General features: G+C 47.3%; 1 protein-coding gene across 2 annotated transcripts in view; it reads right to left on the bottom strand.

Annotated features, from left to right (window-relative positions):
- The window catches only part of LOC119389323 (transcriptional adapter 2-alpha), a 193,802-nt gene that overhangs the window by 90,157 nt on the left and 82,163 nt on the right, over positions 1-21,482 (bottom strand). For both annotated transcript variants that reach the window (XM_037656528.2, XM_037656531.2), the window contains one exon: positions 18,983-19,204. In XM_037656528.2, coding sequence (XP_037512456.1) covers positions 18,983-19,204 — 222 coding nt within the window. The remainder of the gene's footprint in view (positions 1-18,982; positions 19,205-21,482) is intronic.

Here is a 21,482-nt window from a genome sequence, read left to right as displayed (position 1 = left end):
GCAGACCCGAACACCCGTCGCTCCCGTCGCCAGTGTGTCTGCTGGCGATGCAACCTTCCGCTGCTGAATCCACCCGGACAATGCCAGCGCTCTTCTCTTCGTGTTCTTTGACGGCTCGGTTCGTGTGCCGCGAGCTCTCTAGAATTTTCCACAAGCGCGCACACACACTGATTCGAACACTTTTTTCTTCGCCATCTTTTTTCCACTGAGGGGCTCTTACTCGTGACATACGCCCCCTTTTCCACGAGTTTTTTCTAAAAAAAAACTGCTTCTTGCCATCACCTCACGCTTGCCATAACCTTGGTCAGTAACTTCTCACTTGCTTTTGCTTGTATTGTGTTCATGCTTGCATTCACTGAACACCGCCTATCACACTGCACTTTCGGGAATACGTCATCAAACACCACACTTAACCGTTCATAATGTCCACAAGTGCATTGTCTCTAACACCACACGGCTACACTGACAGAAACAACTACCTACAGTATGCACCGCTCATTGTTCCAAAATCTGCACAAATTTATTTAGTACCAAGCTCTACTCAAAGTAAAGTCATTCGTTGGTCTACTCATAACCTATTCCACTTCACAAAATCATTTTCCACTAGAGCAGCCACCAGTTTGATACGACTTACTTAAATCTGTGCTTTTTCACGTTCCGCGCCTTCTTCAACTTCTTCCTGCATCTATTCAAGACATGTCGTCTAGAACGCTCACTACAGCTGCCTCCTGTGTTCCTACTCTTAATAACTCAACGTTTTTTCGGATCAACTTTACCAGGCTGCGCCCTACCTCAATGTCCATGACTGGTTCCTTGACTCACCCTATTTTCAGTCAGATAATTCAGACCTACTTTGCGCATTTTTGGAGAATTCCTTCCCTTTCATCTTACGTGTCTACCATTGACAACTTTGGCGACCCTTGTTGCGTTCTGCTGATAATTACGACCAGTTTACGACCAGGTGCTTTCGGCGGTGTCTTCATTTTCTTTAGTTTTACGCATTTAACGTCTGCAACACGCCGTTCGTCCTGCTACCATCTGGCCTTACATCTCGCGAACTGTGAACGCTTGTTCCTTCAAATGGCATGCACATCAGTGAAGAGCAATATACTATCCCTTCATTGCCTAGATGCATCACATTCACTTTCTCCATGCCCTCTACAACAACATCGGCATACAGTTCACTAATTGTTGCCGTACTGCAACTATATGGAACACCTGAGCCCTTTTCCTTCAGCCCATTACTTAGACGACTTCTCTTATTTACCCTAAAGGCATGCTTGCTATCCAATTGCTCAACCGAAGCACAACAGTGACCATCACGCATACCAACTGCTGTTGATAAAGCCTCTGTGGGCATTCCTTCCTTCAGTCTAATGCACCCCGTGGCTCCAGCCAATCGCAGTTTGCGTTCTAGTGCCTGCTTCTCTCTAGCGTAGGCTTCTTGAGCTTCGGCATGTTTTGCCTCGAGTTTGGCTGGCATTGTGCACCTTTCTCGCGTGCTCCCGCTCTTTCCGAGCACATGCTCTCTCTTCTTCAATAAACTTTTATACCCCGGTCACACTGGCAAATTTAGTGTCATTTTGAGCGAGTGCACTTAGGTCCCCAGAATGGCACTTTGGCAGTGCGTTGCTACACCAGAAAGGAAAGTGCACTTTGGAAATGATTGCAATGGCGATAGGTACTTACGTAGCACAACAGATATTTGTCATTTTAGGCAGTGTTTCTTAAGTAATACTGTGTTACAGCTAAAACAAGCCCTTAAAATAAACTTTACATAGATATGCGGTGGCTGCGGCCATTGCAGGGCGTGCACTGGACTACAGTGGCTAGAATACTAGAAGTGTGATCACCGCCAAGCGGCTGCAATGGGAGGTAGTGACGCCGCCTTGCGATGTTTCCGCTAGGTGGCGCGCGCTGTCGTATACACGTCAGGCTCTCAGGCTGCGCACGTTGTTCAATGCTGGAACTCGCCGGTTAGACGTGATTCTTTTGCCTGTTTACGCTGTTCTTTCGTGCTACATTTGCTGGTCGGACAGCCTTGTCGTGTTTACGTTATGTCTTTTGCGGAGTGTGTGCCATGAGCAGACGTCAGAGCCACTGTTTTGTGCCCAGATGCTCAACTGGGTACAAATCGTGCAAGCAGAAGCTTTCATTGTTTGGAGTCCCGAAGACGACCATTTGTTCCAGCAGTGGCAGCGTAATATACCAAGAGCAGACGAGCCTTTGGAAAAGAATGCTGCCATTCCAATCCCCGAGATCCAATCGAAAAGCTATTCGCGATGATTCGTCAGTTATCCGGGTGCAATGATCATCCCACATCGACCCAGTTCCTTACTGCCGTGAATTCCCTTAGCTTTTGCAATTTGGTAAAAGCACCAGACACGGGCAACTGTGCACGTGACACACTTACGTCATTAGTTGGAAATGATGAAGTGGCCATCCATGTTGACAATTTACTGGACACTGGAAACCTGGACGAAGATTCAAGGGTACTACAGGCATCGACTCTCCTTTCTGTGTATCCTGTGCAAATAAGTGACGGAAGACTGGTGTACTATTTGGCCGGTTATGTGGCACGGAGGAAACTTATGGCAACGAAATGCCAGGACTGTTTTGAGCAGGTGCTCATATTCCTCGAGAACGCAGATAAGGATCTTGCGTCATTCACAGCATTCTGTGATGTTGGAGGGCTTTTGTACCTGTCACCTGAACTATTTTCATTTGTGGAGGCACTGGAGGACACATTCACATCGTGGTTCAGTTATAGTAAGCTCTAAAGGGACCAGGGGCGTAGCCAGAAATTTTTTTCGGGGGGGGGGGGGGTTCAACCATACTTTATGTATGTTCGTGCGTGCGTTTGTATGTGTGCGTGCCTATATACGCAAGCAAAACTGAAAAATTCCGGGGGGGGGGGGGCTACGCCCCTGAAAGGGACACTATAGTTGAACTTCTTAACTCAATGTGTCCGCGCACACAAGCAAGATCTGACGAGCAACATAATCAAGTTTTTTGTTCTCACACGGCTTTACTTCTTCACGAAATCTCTAAACAAACAGAGAAGTTCTGCAAGAGAAAGATCAAAGCACTTCAAGTTTCGAAGGGTGATGTTATGTGCATCACCCTGTAATGTGCTAGCTTTCTTCCCTACTTTGATTCCCCCAACTTTAAATAAAATGTATAAGAAGAGTAAAATGCAATCCAATTTTCTGTGCAGTTGTTAATTGAAAAATATTTCCACTGTGAATACGCAAGAATACTTAAGTTCTTGAAAACTATCTCATGCAAAATGTTAGGTATACTGTATAACAACATGAAGAAAATTGATATCAATGTCATAGTAGCATTTTCTTTCGTGCTTCTTGAGGTTGCTTATAACCTTGTGAAATGGCAATCCCCCCAAAATGTTAATCAGTTACATTTCTCAGCATCAAGGAACGATCGCAAGCAGTGGCAAGCTTAGCTGGCCGCGATGTTTGCGAACGATGTAAAGCTTCACTTATGATATCACCATACGGTGATAATGTTTGATAATATCTGCCGCAAATTTCATTTCTTTATGAGGCACTTACGCCCTGCATTATAGTAGAGACACTAATAAAAATTTACGGCGCAAACAAAACCATACGAGCCACAAATCAGCCTTGACATGGCAGTTTCGCTGCAGCGAGCCGAGCGAGCGACGTGTAAGCTACAACCAGCGCCACCTAGACAGCGCCGGTCGAGGCATCGGTGGAGAGCGTCAGCGCAGGCGGCGCGGTCTTCACACTTCCCTATTCTAGCCACTGTAACTGGACATGCCCCTGGTGGTCGTGGCTGTAAACTGCCCAAGAACGAGAATAGCAGAGTAGTTTTCTGTGTTATAGTATGTTTTAATGCATAAGAATATTCCTAATAAAGAAAACGATAGTTTAAAAAATGCTGTGAACTCGGCTTCAGATAATAAGCTATTTATTCTTAAGCCACTGCTACCGAGGCTAGACACTGTCTCGGCGAAGTGAGTTTGGCGAACGCACTCGCCGGCAAGGGCACTTTGCAGCGAGTGTTAGTGAACGTTCCCGTGTGACAGCGTGCGAATGACACTAACGGCGAAGTGCACTCCCTCAAAGTGCACTTAAAGGGACCCTGAAACAGTTTTTTGAAGTTTTGTCAGCGTTTAGGCAGGGGCGTCCCCAAATCATTCGCACCAGAAATTAAGCGACGCACTGTCTACCAACGCTGCTACGGAATTTATATCTATACCCTCCTCCTCACCACTGTCTTGCACCGTCAACTCACAGACACCCTGACATCGCCGGCGATCGCAGCGCTCTCATGAGCGCACTCGACGGTTTGAGCTTCGCCCAGTCATGGCCTCAGATATTGTGCGCCGACGGGTTGCGCGCGATCTCGGAGGCCCAACAAAGACGAAGCTCGCGGAGTGGTCGATATCTGCTCCGACAGGTGCCGCCACACTACGAGCAGATATTATTTTATTCTCCTGCACGGCGACAATCTGCAAAAGCATGCGGACAAACAAAAATAATTCGAGAACGATCCCCGATAAGCGTAAACTCAGGCAATGTGGTTGTGTCTTCAGGGGTGAAGTTACAGCCACAAAAACGTGGATCGTGGCGTTGAATAGATAGCGAGAGCGCGACGCTCATTGCAGCGACGAGCTGAAGAGATTCCGCTCGCCAGATGCCTCGCGAACATTACACGATGTCGCAGCTTTACAAGTCACCAATTGCTCGAAATTGCTAGATATGTGGTACACAACACGGCTAGGAAAATTATGTCCAAGAAAAGAAACCTCGAGATAAACACTGTCGCTCAACTCACGTCAACACGGAGTATGTTGTAACACAGGCAGACGACGCTCGCTGCCCACAGGAGGTTCAGTGACGTGTACTGGACATATCCAATCAGATCAGCTGCCTGCGTGACATCGCGCTTCCAATATGACGCGCACTGGAAGTGGGCAGTTTGAAAACGCGTTTGGCTGAGCCGCTGTGATCAGTGGCGATTCGCAGCTTCAAAGCCTTGTAATAAATTACAGAATTTACGCACAGAGCTTAAATCGGTCTGTAAATGATCCTTAGGACTTGCTCTACCGGCTCAGTGTGTTCGTACAAAATCATCAACACTGTTTCAGGGTCCCTTTAAGTAATTTTGGTATTTTTTTGTCGGTTAGAAGTAATCCTAACGTTCCTTCGTTAAAGCTTGTCAGTACTTGCTTCAAATAAAATGTTGTAGAATTCTTGGGCTGTTTGGAAAATTATTACCCTACCAGTTTAGGACTGCTTTGAAAATGGCTGCCTTACTATTCGAAAACTATTCAAACAGTATTCGATTCCTATTCATATTCAATTCGGTATCATCACTATTCAATTCGTATTCGATTTGGTTCTAAAATTCACTATTCACACACCCCTAGTCCCTATACATAATGTGTGGCTTTAACATGCGCATTAAAAATTTCCAGACTATGAAATATTTCTGGCACATAAAGCCAAGGAATGCAAGTGCATGATGAAAAAGTTTAAATTAAAAGCAGTGCAAAACTGCCTCCCAGCTGTTTATGCACTGGCAACCATTCTTGCTGCTTCTCGGAACACAGCAAAATATCTGCAAATACACTGCAAGGTTGAGAATATAAAGGAAACAGTTAAATGTCGCCAATCACTTTTTAATTTGCCTGTTTTTCTATGTATCAGGAAATGACAATGCACTCACAGATAAAATACGGCAGTAGCTACCGCACGGCAATTTGCCCGAGCGTTTGGCTGCTGGCATTGCAAAATGAGACATAAATACGTTGCACCCAACTTCCAATTACCATACACAAACCACTCCTAACTGCGGTTACGGTGCTTGGCTGCTGGCCCGAAGGTCGTGGGTTCAATCCCGGCCATGGCGGTCGCATTTCAATGGAGGCGAAATGCTAGAGGCCGATGTGCTGTGCGATGGCAGTGCATGTTGAACAACGTCAGATGGTCAATATTTCCGGAGCCCTCCGCTACGGCATCCCTCATAATCATATCGTGGTTTTGGGATGTAAAAACCCAGTCATTATTATCATTATTACCACTCCTATTACACATATCAACCAGTTGAACAGCAAGCAAGGTGCACAAGCAAGGTGTGCTTCAGCGATCAACCGATTAAGGACCGAGTGCAAAGCTGGAGCAAGCACTCAATATTCACCTAGTGTCCAAGTAAATGACGTCTTGCACGAAGGCACTGAGTGCATGCAACTACGTTTACAGCTCCAGACCTAGCGAACACACCTGTGACATAAACGAGACCAATGAAACCATGAAGAGTTCACGAGCACATGGTAACATTCACTGCACATTCCCTTCACAGTTACACCACTTACCACGCAGTCGATTCATAACCACTAGGGGTGTGCAAATATTCGAATTATCGAATATTTTTCAAATAGTGTTTGCCCTTCGATGCAATTCACACCGGAATTTGACTATTCGAAGTATTCGAACTTCCGGAAGATAAATACTGTCAACGTCTGATTTTTCAGATTCTCTAGGGACCGCGAAATCGTCCAAGAAATCAGGCAGTCCGAAAAAGAGAATTCATGCTTTTTTTATTCCTCTCAAGCAGTCATATCGCCACAGCCACAACGAAATAGCTTTAATGCCTCCCAGTACACGGGCATTTTGGTGCATGCCCAGGCTTCGTCAACATATTTGGTACCTGCGTGGACACCACTAAACTAAGTGACAATTGCAAATTGCAAATTTGCGTCTCATGATCAGCGCTGCTGATACCAGCAAAGCGCAGAACAGATTACAGCTCTCTCGCATGGAGCCTTTGGAAATGATGACACGGAGCCCAAAGACTACCGTGGCAGAAGAGCGGACGGCTTTCCCCGATGCGTGTGCGCACCTAATGCCCATCGCTGAATCTCCGCTGATACTCAAAATTTGCTGCCACCTGAAGCCGATCGTTCCTAGTTGTGCGCCGCACATCGCCAGCTACGCTGATGCCGTCACTGCAGGGGCGCTTGCTGTAACGGGCACAGCGATGGCGAGCTGCTTACGTTCGTGAAGGCAACGTGTCTGTGCAGCGCACTTAGCGGTCTCGCACAAAGGCAGCACGAACGGTGGTGCGGTGCGTTCGGTAATGCATGTTGCCTAGCGCAGTCGTATGCTAGGCCACATGCACTACTGAGCAGTTAGCTGAAGATACTTATCATAAGGACTGTCAGCAATTGAGTCGTTCAGGTGCGTTTGCCGCCATCACGCCTCCATGCATTTCCGGTGCTTACCTGTAAAGACATTGCCGCACTGCGCCGCGACGCTGGCCCCTTCAGACTTTCAATATGCTTTACCCCATCACACTCTGGCATTGCAGCAAAGCTGCCTTTTGGACTCTGATAGGGCCGCAAACAGATCAGACCACGAAAGCGCTAGTTCGAAAGTCTTGCGCAGCAACACAGAGTTTGGGATGCCAACTTAATGAGCTAGGCTTCTCCTTGCGGTCCACGGTGAACCGTTCAACCGGGTACACGCCCGCTTTCCTTAACTTCGGGAGAGAGCTGCCTAACCTCATGGACCGCGTTCTGTGGGGCAGCAGCGGGGCGGCAGGGGGGCATCTGCCACGAAAGCCGGCCCGTCTGGCTACGCAGCAGAACTGCGCTCACGGATGGACGCAGCCCTCAACTTGGCGCGTTCCAACCTGGCAAAAGTGCGAGCTGGACAGAAGGCTCAGTACGACCGGTCGCATCGGGAAGTGCACTATTATGTCGGCGATCTCGTCCTCAGGTGCAATCCAGTCTTGAGTGACGCCGCCAAAGGCATCTCGGCCTCCCTGTCGGCCAAGTGGTTGGGCCCATACCGAGTGCAGACCAAAGTGTCGCCTCTGGTGTATAAGCTGGCTGACTCCCAAGGGAGGCAAGTCGGCGGTCCAGTTAACGTCTCCGACCTCAAACCTTTCGTTGCCCGCAGCAACGACTTGGGAGGGGGGAGGCGGTCAACGAACCGCAAGAAAACCGTGAGAAGGCTGGCTCCAAGGCACGCCATTGGTACAACCTGCGGAAACGCACCTAAGCAACCTTTCTCCCACTGACAGGTAGCTGGACTTTATTCCATACGATGACAGTGAACGGAGAATAACCGCTAAGGTGCGGCGGCACACGTCTGGAAGTGGTAGAAGGCCCTCTTGGCCGAAAATACCCTCTGACGTGTTGTCCAAGCCATAACCTGGCAAGCGCCCCCTTTTGTTGGGCAGCACTGTCAGGCAGGCACCCCTTTTTGGCAAGCCGGCTATGCCGGGGGCATCTCTGTCCACTACTGCATCGCCCTGTCGTCTCCCTGCGCCTGGCTCTACCGTGCCGCCAGCCTGTGCCTGAAACTGTGGCCTGCTGTTCACTGGTCCTTCCTGCCTGCCCCCCCCCCCCCCTTTTTTTTTTCTTTTTCGTGCTTCACTCTGTCTTTTATAAGGTGCGTTATTCTATCAATAAATCCAGTTGTCAGTCAGCACATGTATGTATACCCGACCACAAAAGTTTACGGAATGTAGACTCCTCTGCAAATGCGAATTTCTTCTCTGTTAGTGCACGGCGCTTCTAACCTAGCAGGGAGCTGCGTAAGTTGCAACTACTACAGGCTGGAACATCTATTTGGAAGCTATGCCAAAGCGGGAATGTAGCTTTCGTGGAAATTCCACAAACTTTTGGGGGTACGTGTAGTTTCTCTTGTGCTCGCACTTCCTTGCGCCATAATGAACCAATTCGTCCAGAAAGAAGTATTGATCACTATTACCCTATTCTGTTTGTTATCGAAAGGGCACGTTCCAAGCGGACATTCATACATCAGCCGGTCTGGCCGATATGAACTTTTCTTCGCATCAACAGTATCTCATAGATTGCATCCATCGCACATTTATCAAAGGGGTTGTCACGCACGGAGCGAGGGATGTCAACATACGCACGGGAGCACGACACGGCATTTTGATATGTGGTCCCCTCACGGCATACGGTCCCCTGGCAACGTCGAATATATGGACCTCGTAAAGTATGCTTGCGTCTATTACAACTAGCTTTAAGGTGGTAATACGCACAAACGTAGGTGTTTCTTTTATTCAAGTATTTGGGCTTGTGCAGTGATGCTACCGAGGACTTCTGATTTGGAGCAATTTTTGGAGCAGCAAAATTTCCGTTTTGGAGCACTTTGGAGCAGCAAAATTTTCATCTTGGAGCACTTCGGAGCAGATAATTTTGCATCTGGGAGCACTCTGGAGCAGCGAATTTTACATCCTGGAGTGCACTACAGAAGCATATTGCAATAACATTCAAGCACCGGAATATTACTACGAGGCTCTTATGAAGGCTAGAAATATTTCGATTCATTGCAAATCTCATGGAAAAAATCATCTCAGGAGAAATTCATTCATGACTCGCTAATGAAAAAATAAGGGCTCATGCAGTTGAGTGTTCTGAATTAACCTCTTTGGCGATTATTTTCGACACTAGCAAATAAACAGAATACCAGATCAATAAAATTGCACTTTATGAAATAACACTCTAAATACATCTATGTGGTTATCAGCAGACATTGTAGACAAACGCCGTGATGTACAGCAGTGCCTCAATGCCAAAGAGCCTCACTGTCTCTAATGCATTCCCCTAAGAAAACTCCAAGGCGAAAGCCAGGTTCTTTTTCTTCTCGATCGACGGGTTGATCCTCCTCCTCCTTCTCTACAAGCTATCTGCACCTCACCTGGTTTTGCGCTAGCTCCATGATCGGCACACCGATTACGGAAGCAGTGTAAAGCGACGATGTTGTGATGGCGTCATCACGTGACATCACGATATATGACGCCATGATGACGTCACAAGTTTTGACGATCTATGACGTGATGATGACGCCATCACATGATTTTTTGCATCAATCGATTGACGCCGCCGACGGTCAATTTTCGTGTTTGATAAAGCATCTGATGCTTTCGCATTAATATTGCGTATTGAACGTTAACAACCTGGCCTTACATACGAAACTATCCTCCACCATGTCACCTCCTTGCCATGCGCGAAACAGCTTCGCTTATCATCCACTTCACAGAGTGAAATGGCTCCTCAACTTTTTTTAAATGTTTATTGTGATAACAATTATATGGACACTCTCCGCGGATTTTCGCCGTCGTCATTGCCATAATTTTCTGTATGAAGACCAAATTAATAACATCACTACGCGCATTCTAGCTGCGAGTAAAAGCTCGCGAGCGCTGGCGACGAACGCGGCTGAAGCGGAGATTAAGCTAGCCGGCCGTCTGTCTCCGTCGCACGGACAGCGCATGAGATAACATCTTCCCACGCGCGGGCCTGCCGTCGATCGCTCATCAAACAGAGAGGAAACGGCCCGCCCGTCTTTCGTAAGGAGCATGAAAGGACGCCAGGGGAGCGGGGGGGGGGGGGGTACCGCATCGTTCGAATGGCGCAGTCGCTTGCGCGCGCGCCATCTCGAGGCATCAGGAGACGGCTCATAAACTTTGCTGTGCTCTCAACGCTTACTTCATGTTTAGAGAACTCAGAGCAAGAAAACGCTTCGGTTCCTGGAGCGGCCATATTCCCTTAAACCAGTGTTTTGTTGAGTTACGCGAGATCGAATCCAAAAGAGTTAGCTGCTAGCCTTATTTCGTTTAACAATACAATTTGTTGGTATCACATTCATTGCTTCGCCCTTAAGGGGGGAGGTGGCGATCGAAAAAAACTTTTTTGTTTGTTGACCTAGAGTAATGAAATTTGGCAGGCATACTGAAGAGTACCTCGAATAGCTATATATAAAGTTTCATTGTGATATCTCGAGTAGTTTTCAAATTACACTATGTTACATGATCTGATGACATAGTCTGCTGGTGAAAAGCCTAGCATTGTAACAAAACATGCCAGGAAGGTCCAAGTGGTTTTGATCTTTACTCAAAAGAGCTCTACACAGGATGACATTATTAAAAATTGTCTATTGCTTTTAGTTTTTTTACAAATAACATCCCCATCAGCTTCATGTATTGCATCAGAACTTCTCATGCACTAATTATCACTTACAAAAAAAACTAGGCCCTAAGCAAGGTAAAGAATAATGTCATCCTGTCAACAAGACTTCAAGGAAAACAGTACGGATTTCAAACCAAGTTCTCTGTATGAAGGAGTGGTGTGACAGACATGACAGAAAAGAAAATATTGCAATATAATAAGGCCATATACTGAAATAATTACATATATTTTTTGTATTTATGCTGTCATTAGCATAATTAAGTCTTGCTTATTGATTACAATTAATCATAGAATAATTTTTATAAAGAGAAAGGTTTGTTGTGACAGAAAATGGCTCACACCATGATAGCCGATGCCTTCGTTCCAAATAGCAAACAGTTATGGCCAAGACATTAGTGGCACAGGGATTTTTGAGCAGTTTATTCAATGACGCGAGTCGGGCAGATAAAAATTCGTCCCCCTGTTTCCTACACGGTCTTTTGCCACTCTCGCGTATGAAACGTATTATCATTCGGCCGACCGCAGCAACGCTAGTCTACGAGGCTTTCAGTGTTTCAGAACATCCATAAACGCCTGCGGCGATACCAAGCACGGCTCCAAGCACGTCTAAATTACATCACTAGTGCTTATTGATAGCACTCTGACCGCGAAGTGCTCGGCCGCGGGGTCCGTGGAGCCGGCGCGTGATGCGCTTGGTGACGGCGTTCGGTGACGATGCGCGAATGCAAAGCTACGATGACGAAAAATCTGCGCGCAGTATACTTTGTATCGCATTTTCGGGTGCCGACGCGCGAAATTGCTACCGCTGCTCCGAGCAGCCCGTGGCCGTGGGGTCTGACGATCGAGCTTGGCTGTCGAGTTCACTGCCGATGCGTAAAATGCCCATCCGCGGTTCCGAAGTGCCGGCGAGCGATGTGCTTCTTCGCTTGCGAAGAAGCACATAGCCGCGAGCACGCTAGCGCGTAGTAGTTGCCCGCAAAGTTCGAGGTTGGTCTCGCCAAACGGCGCCGTGAGCGGAGTTAGGCCTAGTGACGACTCCGAGCAGTAGGTGCGCAGGCCGTGGTCGCCGTTGCTTCAAAGTGCGTAATGCGTGGTCGTGAGTACAAAGAGTCGTCCCGCGATCGCCTTCGTCACGATGTCAGAAGTGCTGATAAACAGAACATCTAACCGCGAATCCGACGCTGAAGTCAACGCTAGAGTCGGTCCGAGACGCACGTTTGCGATGTTCGCTAGGAGCGCGGCGCACCATCGTAATCAGATCGAACTTCCTCTTGCAGCTCCAAACTAAAGCGTAATTATATTTTAAGTGATTGTCGAGCCGTGAACAGAGAACTATTGCGAACGTGTCACGAAGTAGCGCGATTCTCGACAGCCGTGAACTCGCGACGCGCAGACGACGATCTCCCGGAGCGAGCATCGGACCAATGGCGAGGCGAGCTGGGGCAACATGGCGGACGCGGCCAATCGGAGGCCTCGGAACGACTCTCAAGTGTTTGCTTTTTGTGCGCTTCTTTCTGAATGGAGGAGCCCGCTGAAGCGGGGAATTTGAACACGGAGAAATGCCCTTTCCGACAAGCCCAAAAAGTTCGTTCGCGGTCGCGTCATCGCGGAGCTACAATTTTTTGAAAATCGCTGTTTTTTTGCAATTTCCACAATAATTTGCGCCACCTCGGAGGGCAAAACAAAGTTTTTGAAGCACTTCTGGGTGGTTTTCAGTTTAGATATTTTGGAATCAGATAGAAAAAGGGTTCCAGAAACTGAAAATATGATTTTCAGAAAATCGATTTTTTTTGCCATTTTTCGCAATACGAAAGCCGCGTCCCCCCTTAAGCGAAACCATAGTCCCTCGATACTTTTTTATAGTCACGAAACTTCGGGCCAAGTTTGGTATAGGGACATAGTCGCCCGCCAGGGGCGTTAATGCAGACAAGGGGGCTTTCATCGCGGCCGCTTAAACGGCTTTTTGGTGCGTCAAGAGGTTTCCGTGGCGGCGACTCGCTCTGGTGGCTTCACGGACATATTTCCGTGGCTTTTTTATATACTGATCACCCATCGCGTTTAGGCAGCGTACTCGTATCTGCGCGTAGCGGCCATAAATGTCTGTTCGGTTGCGGCAGTGCTCTATTCCTTTCGATCGCGGCGAAATCGGCGTGCAGCCACGCCCTGCACGCTGATTTAGCAAAGACTGCTCGGTCATGCCTTTTTGACGCTTTTTATTTTCGACGAGGCTGTAGCCGACGTCAGCGGAAGAACCGCGACCAACACAGCCCTACGTACGACGGGCGTGAATCCCGTCTCTTCACCAAAAAACGTACTGACGCGCGCAACTTACGCGATGATACTTTCTCCCGGCGATTTATCCATGCTTTGAAAAAAGACTTAGCTTAAATTCCTCTGAATATACATGACCGAGTTAAACGTTACTGGTACATTTCCGTGCGCCACCGACGCTCGGCGTAGGAAATACCACGTTAGAGAAAAAAATTGTAGACGGCTCATGCGTCGCTAACTTCTGTCTCGGGCAGACTGCACGTACAAAACTCTGAAGTGAATATCACAACAATATTGTAATAATACGAGCGAAAACTCTGATAACGCTCTTTTACCAGCCTCGGTGGCTAAGCAGCTAAGGTGTGCTGCTAAACACGCTTGTTGAAGCGCATTCCAGGGAGATGAGGCGCAAAAACATGTGTACTTAGATTTACAGGCACATTGCAGAGCCACATGGCGTAGTTTCTTGTTTTTCTTTCTTGCAAAACGGCTAAGGACCCTTGCACTCTGCGAAGTGCCAAGCGATTGTATAATGTATTTTCCCAGCCATGCTCTACAGCAGCTTCTTTCACTTGGACGAAAGTTGAACAAGGGTCTTGTGTAGCTGTTTGATCTAGACGAAATATTCAATCCTTTTAGCACCTTATTAAAAAGTGAAAGCCAGTGGGCTTCATCTATTCTATATATTCATAACACACAGTAAATTGCTGGCTATAATCATTTTATTTTGAAAGCAGAAACTGAAGGCAAACAGTGAAGAACTTAGCAGCACAAACAACTGTTCCGAAGCGCTGCACACAGCCTCCTCTGTTTTGCAAGCTTTGTCCTCAACCTTGTTTACCGTCGGCATACTTTCTGCAGAACAAGGGGAAAAACACAAAGGTTTACGAAATCCATCACGTTTGCTCAACTTGCATTATAATCAGCGTGCCGAAGAAGACAGAAGAGCAAGCCGCGTAAAACTGCAATATTTACCATGATTTACTGCATCCAATTCGTCGGAGACGTCCACGCGGATCCTCTGCACAGCATTTTCCCCACTGGAATCCTCCGAAGACTCCCAACGACGCTTGACCGGCCGCCTGTGAGGCAAGTGCCGAGGTGCCGGCTTCTTTTTGGCCAAGTAAGCCGGGAGACATTCAAATAATCGAGGTAAAGCGCCGGCCCTCAGCTTCACTCTTTCGCGCGGCAACCTCTTCTATAACGCATTCGTCTTCGCGAATAATGTCCTCGTTATAGAAATGTTTTTCGCATGCTCGAACGTTTGGTGAACTGAACGAGAATGCGCCCGTTTCTTTACATGGTATCGCCCGCCTCCACTGCTCGCGGCTTTCGGGGTCGCTGGGGAACACAAACAACGATATTTTTTCAGCGGTTCCTATAGCCGGAGCGACAGTGCGGCACACAGCATGTCTTCGTCATCGTTCGTGAAGCTGCCGCTAACTATTTGTCGCATACGAAAATGGTCACAGGCACACACAGCACCGCACACACGTGATAAAACGACGCAAACAAAGCGAACACAGCACGCCGTCGCCGCGCTGGCCTTGACGAGCGCCTTGTTCGCCGGAGCGACCGTGCGGCACGCCGGACGTCTTCTGCATCGTTCGTCACGTTGCCGCTAAGTATCCGTCACGTTTAAATACGATAAGACGCACAGAAAGCACCGCACACACGCGATACAGCACGACACACAAAAGCAAACACACCACGCCGTCGCCTCGCCGACTGCTTCGACGAGTGCCGCGGGTGCCCCCCCAACACTGGTGGCGCCGCCCCGCGGTCAAAGTTGGCAGCACACAAAGCTCTCCCATAGAGTGACGGGGAAGTTTCGTGACCAGTAAAAAGTATTGAGGGACTATGGCGAAACTGAGTTTTTTTACCCGTCAGCTATTGACCCCCGAAAGCGAGGGGCGGACGTGTAACATGGGGTAGCCGCTTCACTGTGGGCCGTCAGCGACAGGCCCGCAACTGACAGCTGCGTATGGGCGGCTGCTCCGACCAGGATATATGTTTTTAATAATGAGATGACAATTTTAAAAAGCAAGCAAAAAATTCGAACTGGAACCCTAGCACGTGAGCTCGAAAGGGCAGGGCCTTTTAGGGGGTATTTAGCGCAGAGTGATTAAACTCGGACGTGCTGGTATAAGCAATTATGAAAAAGCTCTTCCGAATGAAGATCCATGGATAAAGTATATCTGAGGAAAAGTGTGAACGCGTTTCCACCGTTCGCGTGCTCTTCCATAAATGCGAAGCAAGGAAAATTCGATATTGTTCCATATATATACTGCTAGCGATCCCAAATTTCATTCCGCGATGTCCGGAAACAGAAGTGACAGACATTTTAGCAGCACACACGTAGTTATTACTGAACATTGCTTTCCTTACGTGCCGTGCGACGCTTGAAACGAGCTATCAGCAGCGTTTCTACAACAGACGACGTCCCCCGATGAATCGCCGTCGCACTTTCTCGCTACCGAGAGGCCTATAGACGTCACGAGCCTCTGCGGAGAGCGCGTTTTGCTGTCGAGCCGACTTGCAGAACAGAAGCTTCGTCGGCACCGTGCATGGCATCGTGGCTTATTCGAGACGCACGCGCGAGTGCTATTTATTCAGCGGAATAATTCTTGGTCAATGGTTGCGACTTTGGCAGCCCCAAGATCAAGCTGCACATGTTCTGACCCGCCGGCCGTGCGATTGCCGGTGATAGACGCCCCCAAACCCGAGACTTTGGCGCAGTTTGGCGCAATTTTCGTCGATATTATCAGGATGGCGCAGTAAATACAATTTGGCGCACTTTGGCGCAGTTGGCGCAGGAGTGGAATCACTGCTTGTGTGTTTGTGTGTATACGTGTGTGCGTTCAAACCTTCCAGACAAATAAAATACACTTCATGTGTTCTGATGTTTTCGTGTTCAGATATCATCTCATCTAGGATATTCGATAGGGGTGTGCGAATATTCGAACTTTCGAATATTTTTCGAATAGTGTTTACTATTCGATTTCGATTTGCACCGAAATTTTACTATTCAAAGTATTCGAACTTCTGGAAAATAAATATAACGGTTTATAATAACAGAAAATAAGTATAAAGACACTAAACTGGCGTGCAGCGTGCTTGCTCTTGCGTTTTGGGGCACCAATGTGCGAAATTGCTAGCTGCTTCCACCGATGCACCGAGCGGTTGCTGCGCGATGAGCTTGCCGGGGCTCCGCGACCGATGCATAAAATGCCCATCCGTGGTTCCAAGGAACCAGCGGGCAATGCGATTCGTTGCTTGCGACGAAACACATTGCAGTTTCTTGGCTTTCGCATGTCCGCAGGTGCAACGTTCTTGCCCACAACATTTGGATTCGTCTCGTATATCGGCGCCGTGAGAGGAGTTAGGCCTAGCCACGACTCCGAGCAGTAAGCTCGGCCGCGATGTGCGTGGCCGCGGTACCCGATGTTTCAAAGTACGTCATGCTCGATCACGAGTATGAAGAGCCGTCCCGCGATGGTCTTCGTCACAAGGTGCGAAGTGCTGATAAGCAGAACAGCTTGTCCGAGACGCATGTCTGCGATGTTCGCAACGAGCGCGGCGCACTATCGTAATCTGATTCTTGAGCTTCTGCTTGCAGCGGCCAAACTAAAGCGTAATTATATTCTAAATGATCATCGACCTGTGAACACAGAACGAGTGTGAACGCGTCACTAAGTAGCACGATTTTTGACAGCCATGACCTCGCGACGTGCAAGGAGCAGGAGACGCTATCCCGGACAAGGATCGGACCAATGGCGAGGCGTGCTGGGGCAACATAGTGGACACAGCCAATCGAAGGCCTCGAAAAGAACTTCAAACATTTGCTTTTTGTACGCTTTCTTCTAAATGGAGGACCTAGCTGGAGCGGGAAATTTGAAGACGGAGAAATGCTCTATCAGATGAGCCCAAGATGGCGGTGCCCGGTTGCGCCATTGCGGAACTATAATATTTTTAACATAGTTTTCTTTTGCAATTTCCGCAGTAATTTTTGCAACCTTGGCAAGCACAACAAATTTTTTACTGCAGTTCTACATAGTCTTCAGTGACAATATTTTGGAACCAGAAAAAGAGGACTACAGAAACTGAAAATATGATTTTCGAAAATCGATTTTTTTTTAACACGAAAGTGTTTTATACCGGGGTCCACCAAGACTTCAGTGACGTATTTCCGTCACAGAAATGATGTCGAAAAATTACAGGAGGAAAGAAAAAAAGTTCCGTCAACGGGCATCGAACCCACGACCGCTCGGTCCACAACAGATGCCGGGCATGCTATCCACTGTGCCACGGTCACACACTCCAGAGGCTTTACAAACGCGCTTTTTATATCTACCACTCTCTCAGTCGGCGGGGTGGTGTTGCCCTATGGGAGCGGTAAAGTAATTCGTCATTACTGTGGCCTCCGCGATTAGCACCTGCCACACGTTACACGTCCATCCCATTCGGCGCGTTTTCAATTGAAGTTCAATTTTGTCAATGCCTTAACACCGCGAGGTGGCGAGCTCAGCCCAAGACGTAAAGGTGTCGGCCTCGCTCATAGCATCACGCTAATCCAAACCAAAAATAGCTCTGCGACGCGCGCCTGCCTCACTTGCCTCACGGCGTTCCCCGCTTACGCGCTCGCCTCGAGAAAAATTGCGGCCGGAGGGCGCCACAACGTGCTCTGCATTTCCCTCTAGTCCAGCCATGGTGTTCAATCACATTTTAACATGCCGCGGGATGGCGACCAAATTCTGCGTCCAATATGCGACGCTCTTCTGGCTATCACACCTCGTTCTCTGATTACGCTTTCACCGTTAGCTACTACAGCTACCACAAGGGTTTGTTTAATCATTTAACATGGACGTTAGTCGTCGGGATGGAGATGTACCACCAATCATAAAGTGGGTGCATCCACGTTAAACGGTGCCATTAGCTGCCAGACATCAATATACATTGTGCAAACTCTCTTATATCAGTGTACAGAAAACACTGAGTTACTTCTGTAAGGGCACGCTTTACTTTCGTATTATTCTGATTCCTATGACGGAGGGATCAAAAATCTTTTTTTTATTTTTCGCGATACGAAAGCCCCATCCTCCCTTAGGAATAAATCTGTTTTTTGACCATGTTTGTGACTTGTAATTGTTCCTATCTCGTAAGAACATGCTTAGGAATTCTCTGCAGCTTTTTTCTGTAATTTCGCTTGGAAGTATTCGAAGAATACTTGAGAAATATACGAAAATTATTCGATTCAATTTGCACTCAATCTTTATTATTCGAGTTCGCTTCGCACCGAAAAATTTGCTATTCGCACAGCTCTAATATTGGAGTATTGAGAATATTGCATAATTAAGCTCCGAATTTCGAAAAATTTAGGATTTACGTGAAATAAACTACGCTAAATATCGAATTTCTGTCAAGAATATAAACTCCGAAAAACACTCACCGAATTTCAAGAAAAATAAAATCTGAAAACACAGAGCCCTACATATAACGAGTGTCAAGGGTACCAACTGATACTGTGCCACAGCTAGGCGACACAAAATCCCTGTTGCAAGTAACCAAAGCCATGTTGGTCATCAAAAATATTTGCAATGTGGACTGGCAAGAGTGCTCCCCTGATGATGAAGAAAGAGCAGCCAGACACCCGCGAGTGAGCTCTGCACAGGTGGAGCAAGTAGCAGCATGGTGCAGTGCTCCTACAACTAGACTCACTGTGCAGCCCCTCGCAGAGGAAGTCAAAGTCATCCGGCAGGAGAAGCTGCATGAAGCGACCCAGCAGGGCAGTGGTGGCCTCCCCAAGCGTGGTGCTGTATCGACGCCAGCTCTGGCGCGTCCTGTGGGGATGAATCAGGCCATGCTTGCGCACCAGCCACTTCCTTCGAGCACGCTCCCGCAGTCGATCCTGGTAAATGGACACCATGGCTAGCTGGAGCTCTGCAATGCATCACAAGCTCATGAGCAAAAAAAACGCCAGGCCTGCGCGGAAAGCACAGCACAGTCACAGCGAAAGCTCGAAAAGCGGCATTTCTAGAGCCCGTTATAAACTCTCTTGTGGCTACTAATACAATTACACTAACAACGTACCCACTACGCCAAAAATCATAATTTTTGTGAAGTTGGGAAGCACCCACCATGACATTACTCGTCATTCTGCGGAGAAGCGAGGTACCAAATGTGCAGTTTCTTGATGCGATGGCTGATGACAATGAGGAATTATGACTGAGCCTTTTGTAATGGTTTGGAAGTTTTAAAGGACCCAATAGTTACGTAATTCGCATTGTGTGACGCCCGTTCTCCCACCACACTTTATAACATACGCTAATGTGAGAAAGATAGAGAGAGAGAATTAACTTTATTGAGACCCTGAGGAAGTGGATCATGGGAGCCTTATGGGCTTCCTTGGCAACCAATAGAAGTGCACTTGCAAAAAACCCACTCCGCTATAAATCGTCATAATTTTTGTGAAGTAGGGAGCAGCCACTATGCAATTTTTCGTCATTCTGCGGAGAACCGTGGTACCTGCTAAACACCTGTTGTTCTTGAACTGTGATTGACTTGCTGTATTCTGCTAATATGCCTCATGACTTGCTCCGCGCATGCTTTGTGATGATTATTTGTGCTTATATGTTTAGTCCCTTTCAAAAATAAATCAGTTGTGAGTAAGCGCTCGTTTGTACCTTCTTTCTGTGTCCTCGTCGTTTGTGCGCGCTAAAAAAGTTTCAAACATGAATTCATACCAACTCGCCCAGCTATCAGTTTTACTTGTAAGGCATTATGTGCACTTTGTTGATGCTGTGGCTGATGACGATGAAGAATTATGGCAGGGGCCTTTGTAATGGGTTTGAAGCATTCAACAACCCCCTCGTTGCGCAAATCGCATTGTGTGACGCCAGGTTACAGAATTCGCGTTGTGTGACGCCTGGTTGTTATTTTACTCTTCTACCACACTACATTACATATGGTAATGTGGTTCCTTCCCGACATAAAGCCTGTATAGGGTCTTTTTGCAAAGCAGTTCCAAGCACCGGCATGGCTCTGAGGTAGAACACTGGGCTCCCATGCAGAGGGCCCACGTTCGAACCTCATTCCATCCTGGATTTTTTTTCTTATTTCGTTCTTTTTTTCTTATTTCAAGTGATAGTGGTTACAGACACCGGCGGCGGCGGCGGCGGACAACTACAGCGCCAAAAACGGCCCTTGTTGTGATCTCATAACAGCTTTCGCTGTAAAAGAGGCTGCTTAGCTGGCCCTGAAAGTTCAAGTGGAAACTCAAAATAATTGCTACTTAATGAATAATTGTGTTGTTTGACTTCACATAGGCTCAGGTGGCACACTAGCCCATGCTTGAGTAGTATTCATCATAGAATTTGAGGTCAATAGCTTGTGTGGTATTTCCTACCATGAAAAATTTAGGGGGAAAAAATGCTGCAGACAGAGTTCCTTTGTGAAAACACAGCAAAGATTGTCTCGCCAGAGGCAATTTGTCAAATGAACCTTATTTACAGGGTTTCAAGTGCAGGTAATACATTCTGTTCCTCTTGCTTTGGCTATTCTGAAAAGTAATTTAAAAACAGCCATTTTTCTGCATTTGCTTCTATGCAAGATAGGTCTTAAATACAGTACCAAATTATTTAAAACACAAATAATATTGGCAGTTAGTCTGGTAACACTAAAGATTACACCATAGTTGTATTTTTTTATCTATTTTTATGACATTGCGTGTGCACTGCACCAAGTGTCAAAACTAAGGTACTGCTATCGTGGACTATGACCATGCTCTTCAGAAGGTATTTCTGTGAAATACCCATGTCAGAATAACTCTGCCTCTATGTTGCTTTCACATTTCCTTGTGTCTTCCTTCAAGTGTAACGATGTACCGGCTCGCCCAACAAGCAGAATCAATTTCCTTAAACCCCAGCGCTGCGTAAGCCCTTGGTGGGCGTGCAGTACCCTGTGGGAAAAAAAAAAAAGAGTGCAGGTGAGCACGAGAAGAGCAAGCCATCCAATGTTGTTCCGACCATGTGCTTGCATAAAAACATTATTGTGTCGTATGATCCCTACAGGCTTGTCCTAGTGACACAATTCCATCAAGGTGAAGAAGCCAACTGATGTGCTGTGTTCCAGGTTGTGATGGCAACGCAGGGAGGCGTGCACACATTTCGTCCCACTATTTCTATAAAGACTGGAAGAGAAAACCAGCAAGGACAGTTTA

This window comes from Rhipicephalus sanguineus, chromosome 4 (assembly GCF_013339695.2).
Source record: "Rhipicephalus sanguineus isolate Rsan-2018 chromosome 4, BIME_Rsan_1.4, whole genome shotgun sequence".
NCBI lineage: Eukaryota > Metazoa > Arthropoda > Arachnida > Ixodida > Ixodidae > Rhipicephalus > Rhipicephalus sanguineus.
This window is presented reverse-complemented; position numbering and strand designations above follow the sequence as displayed.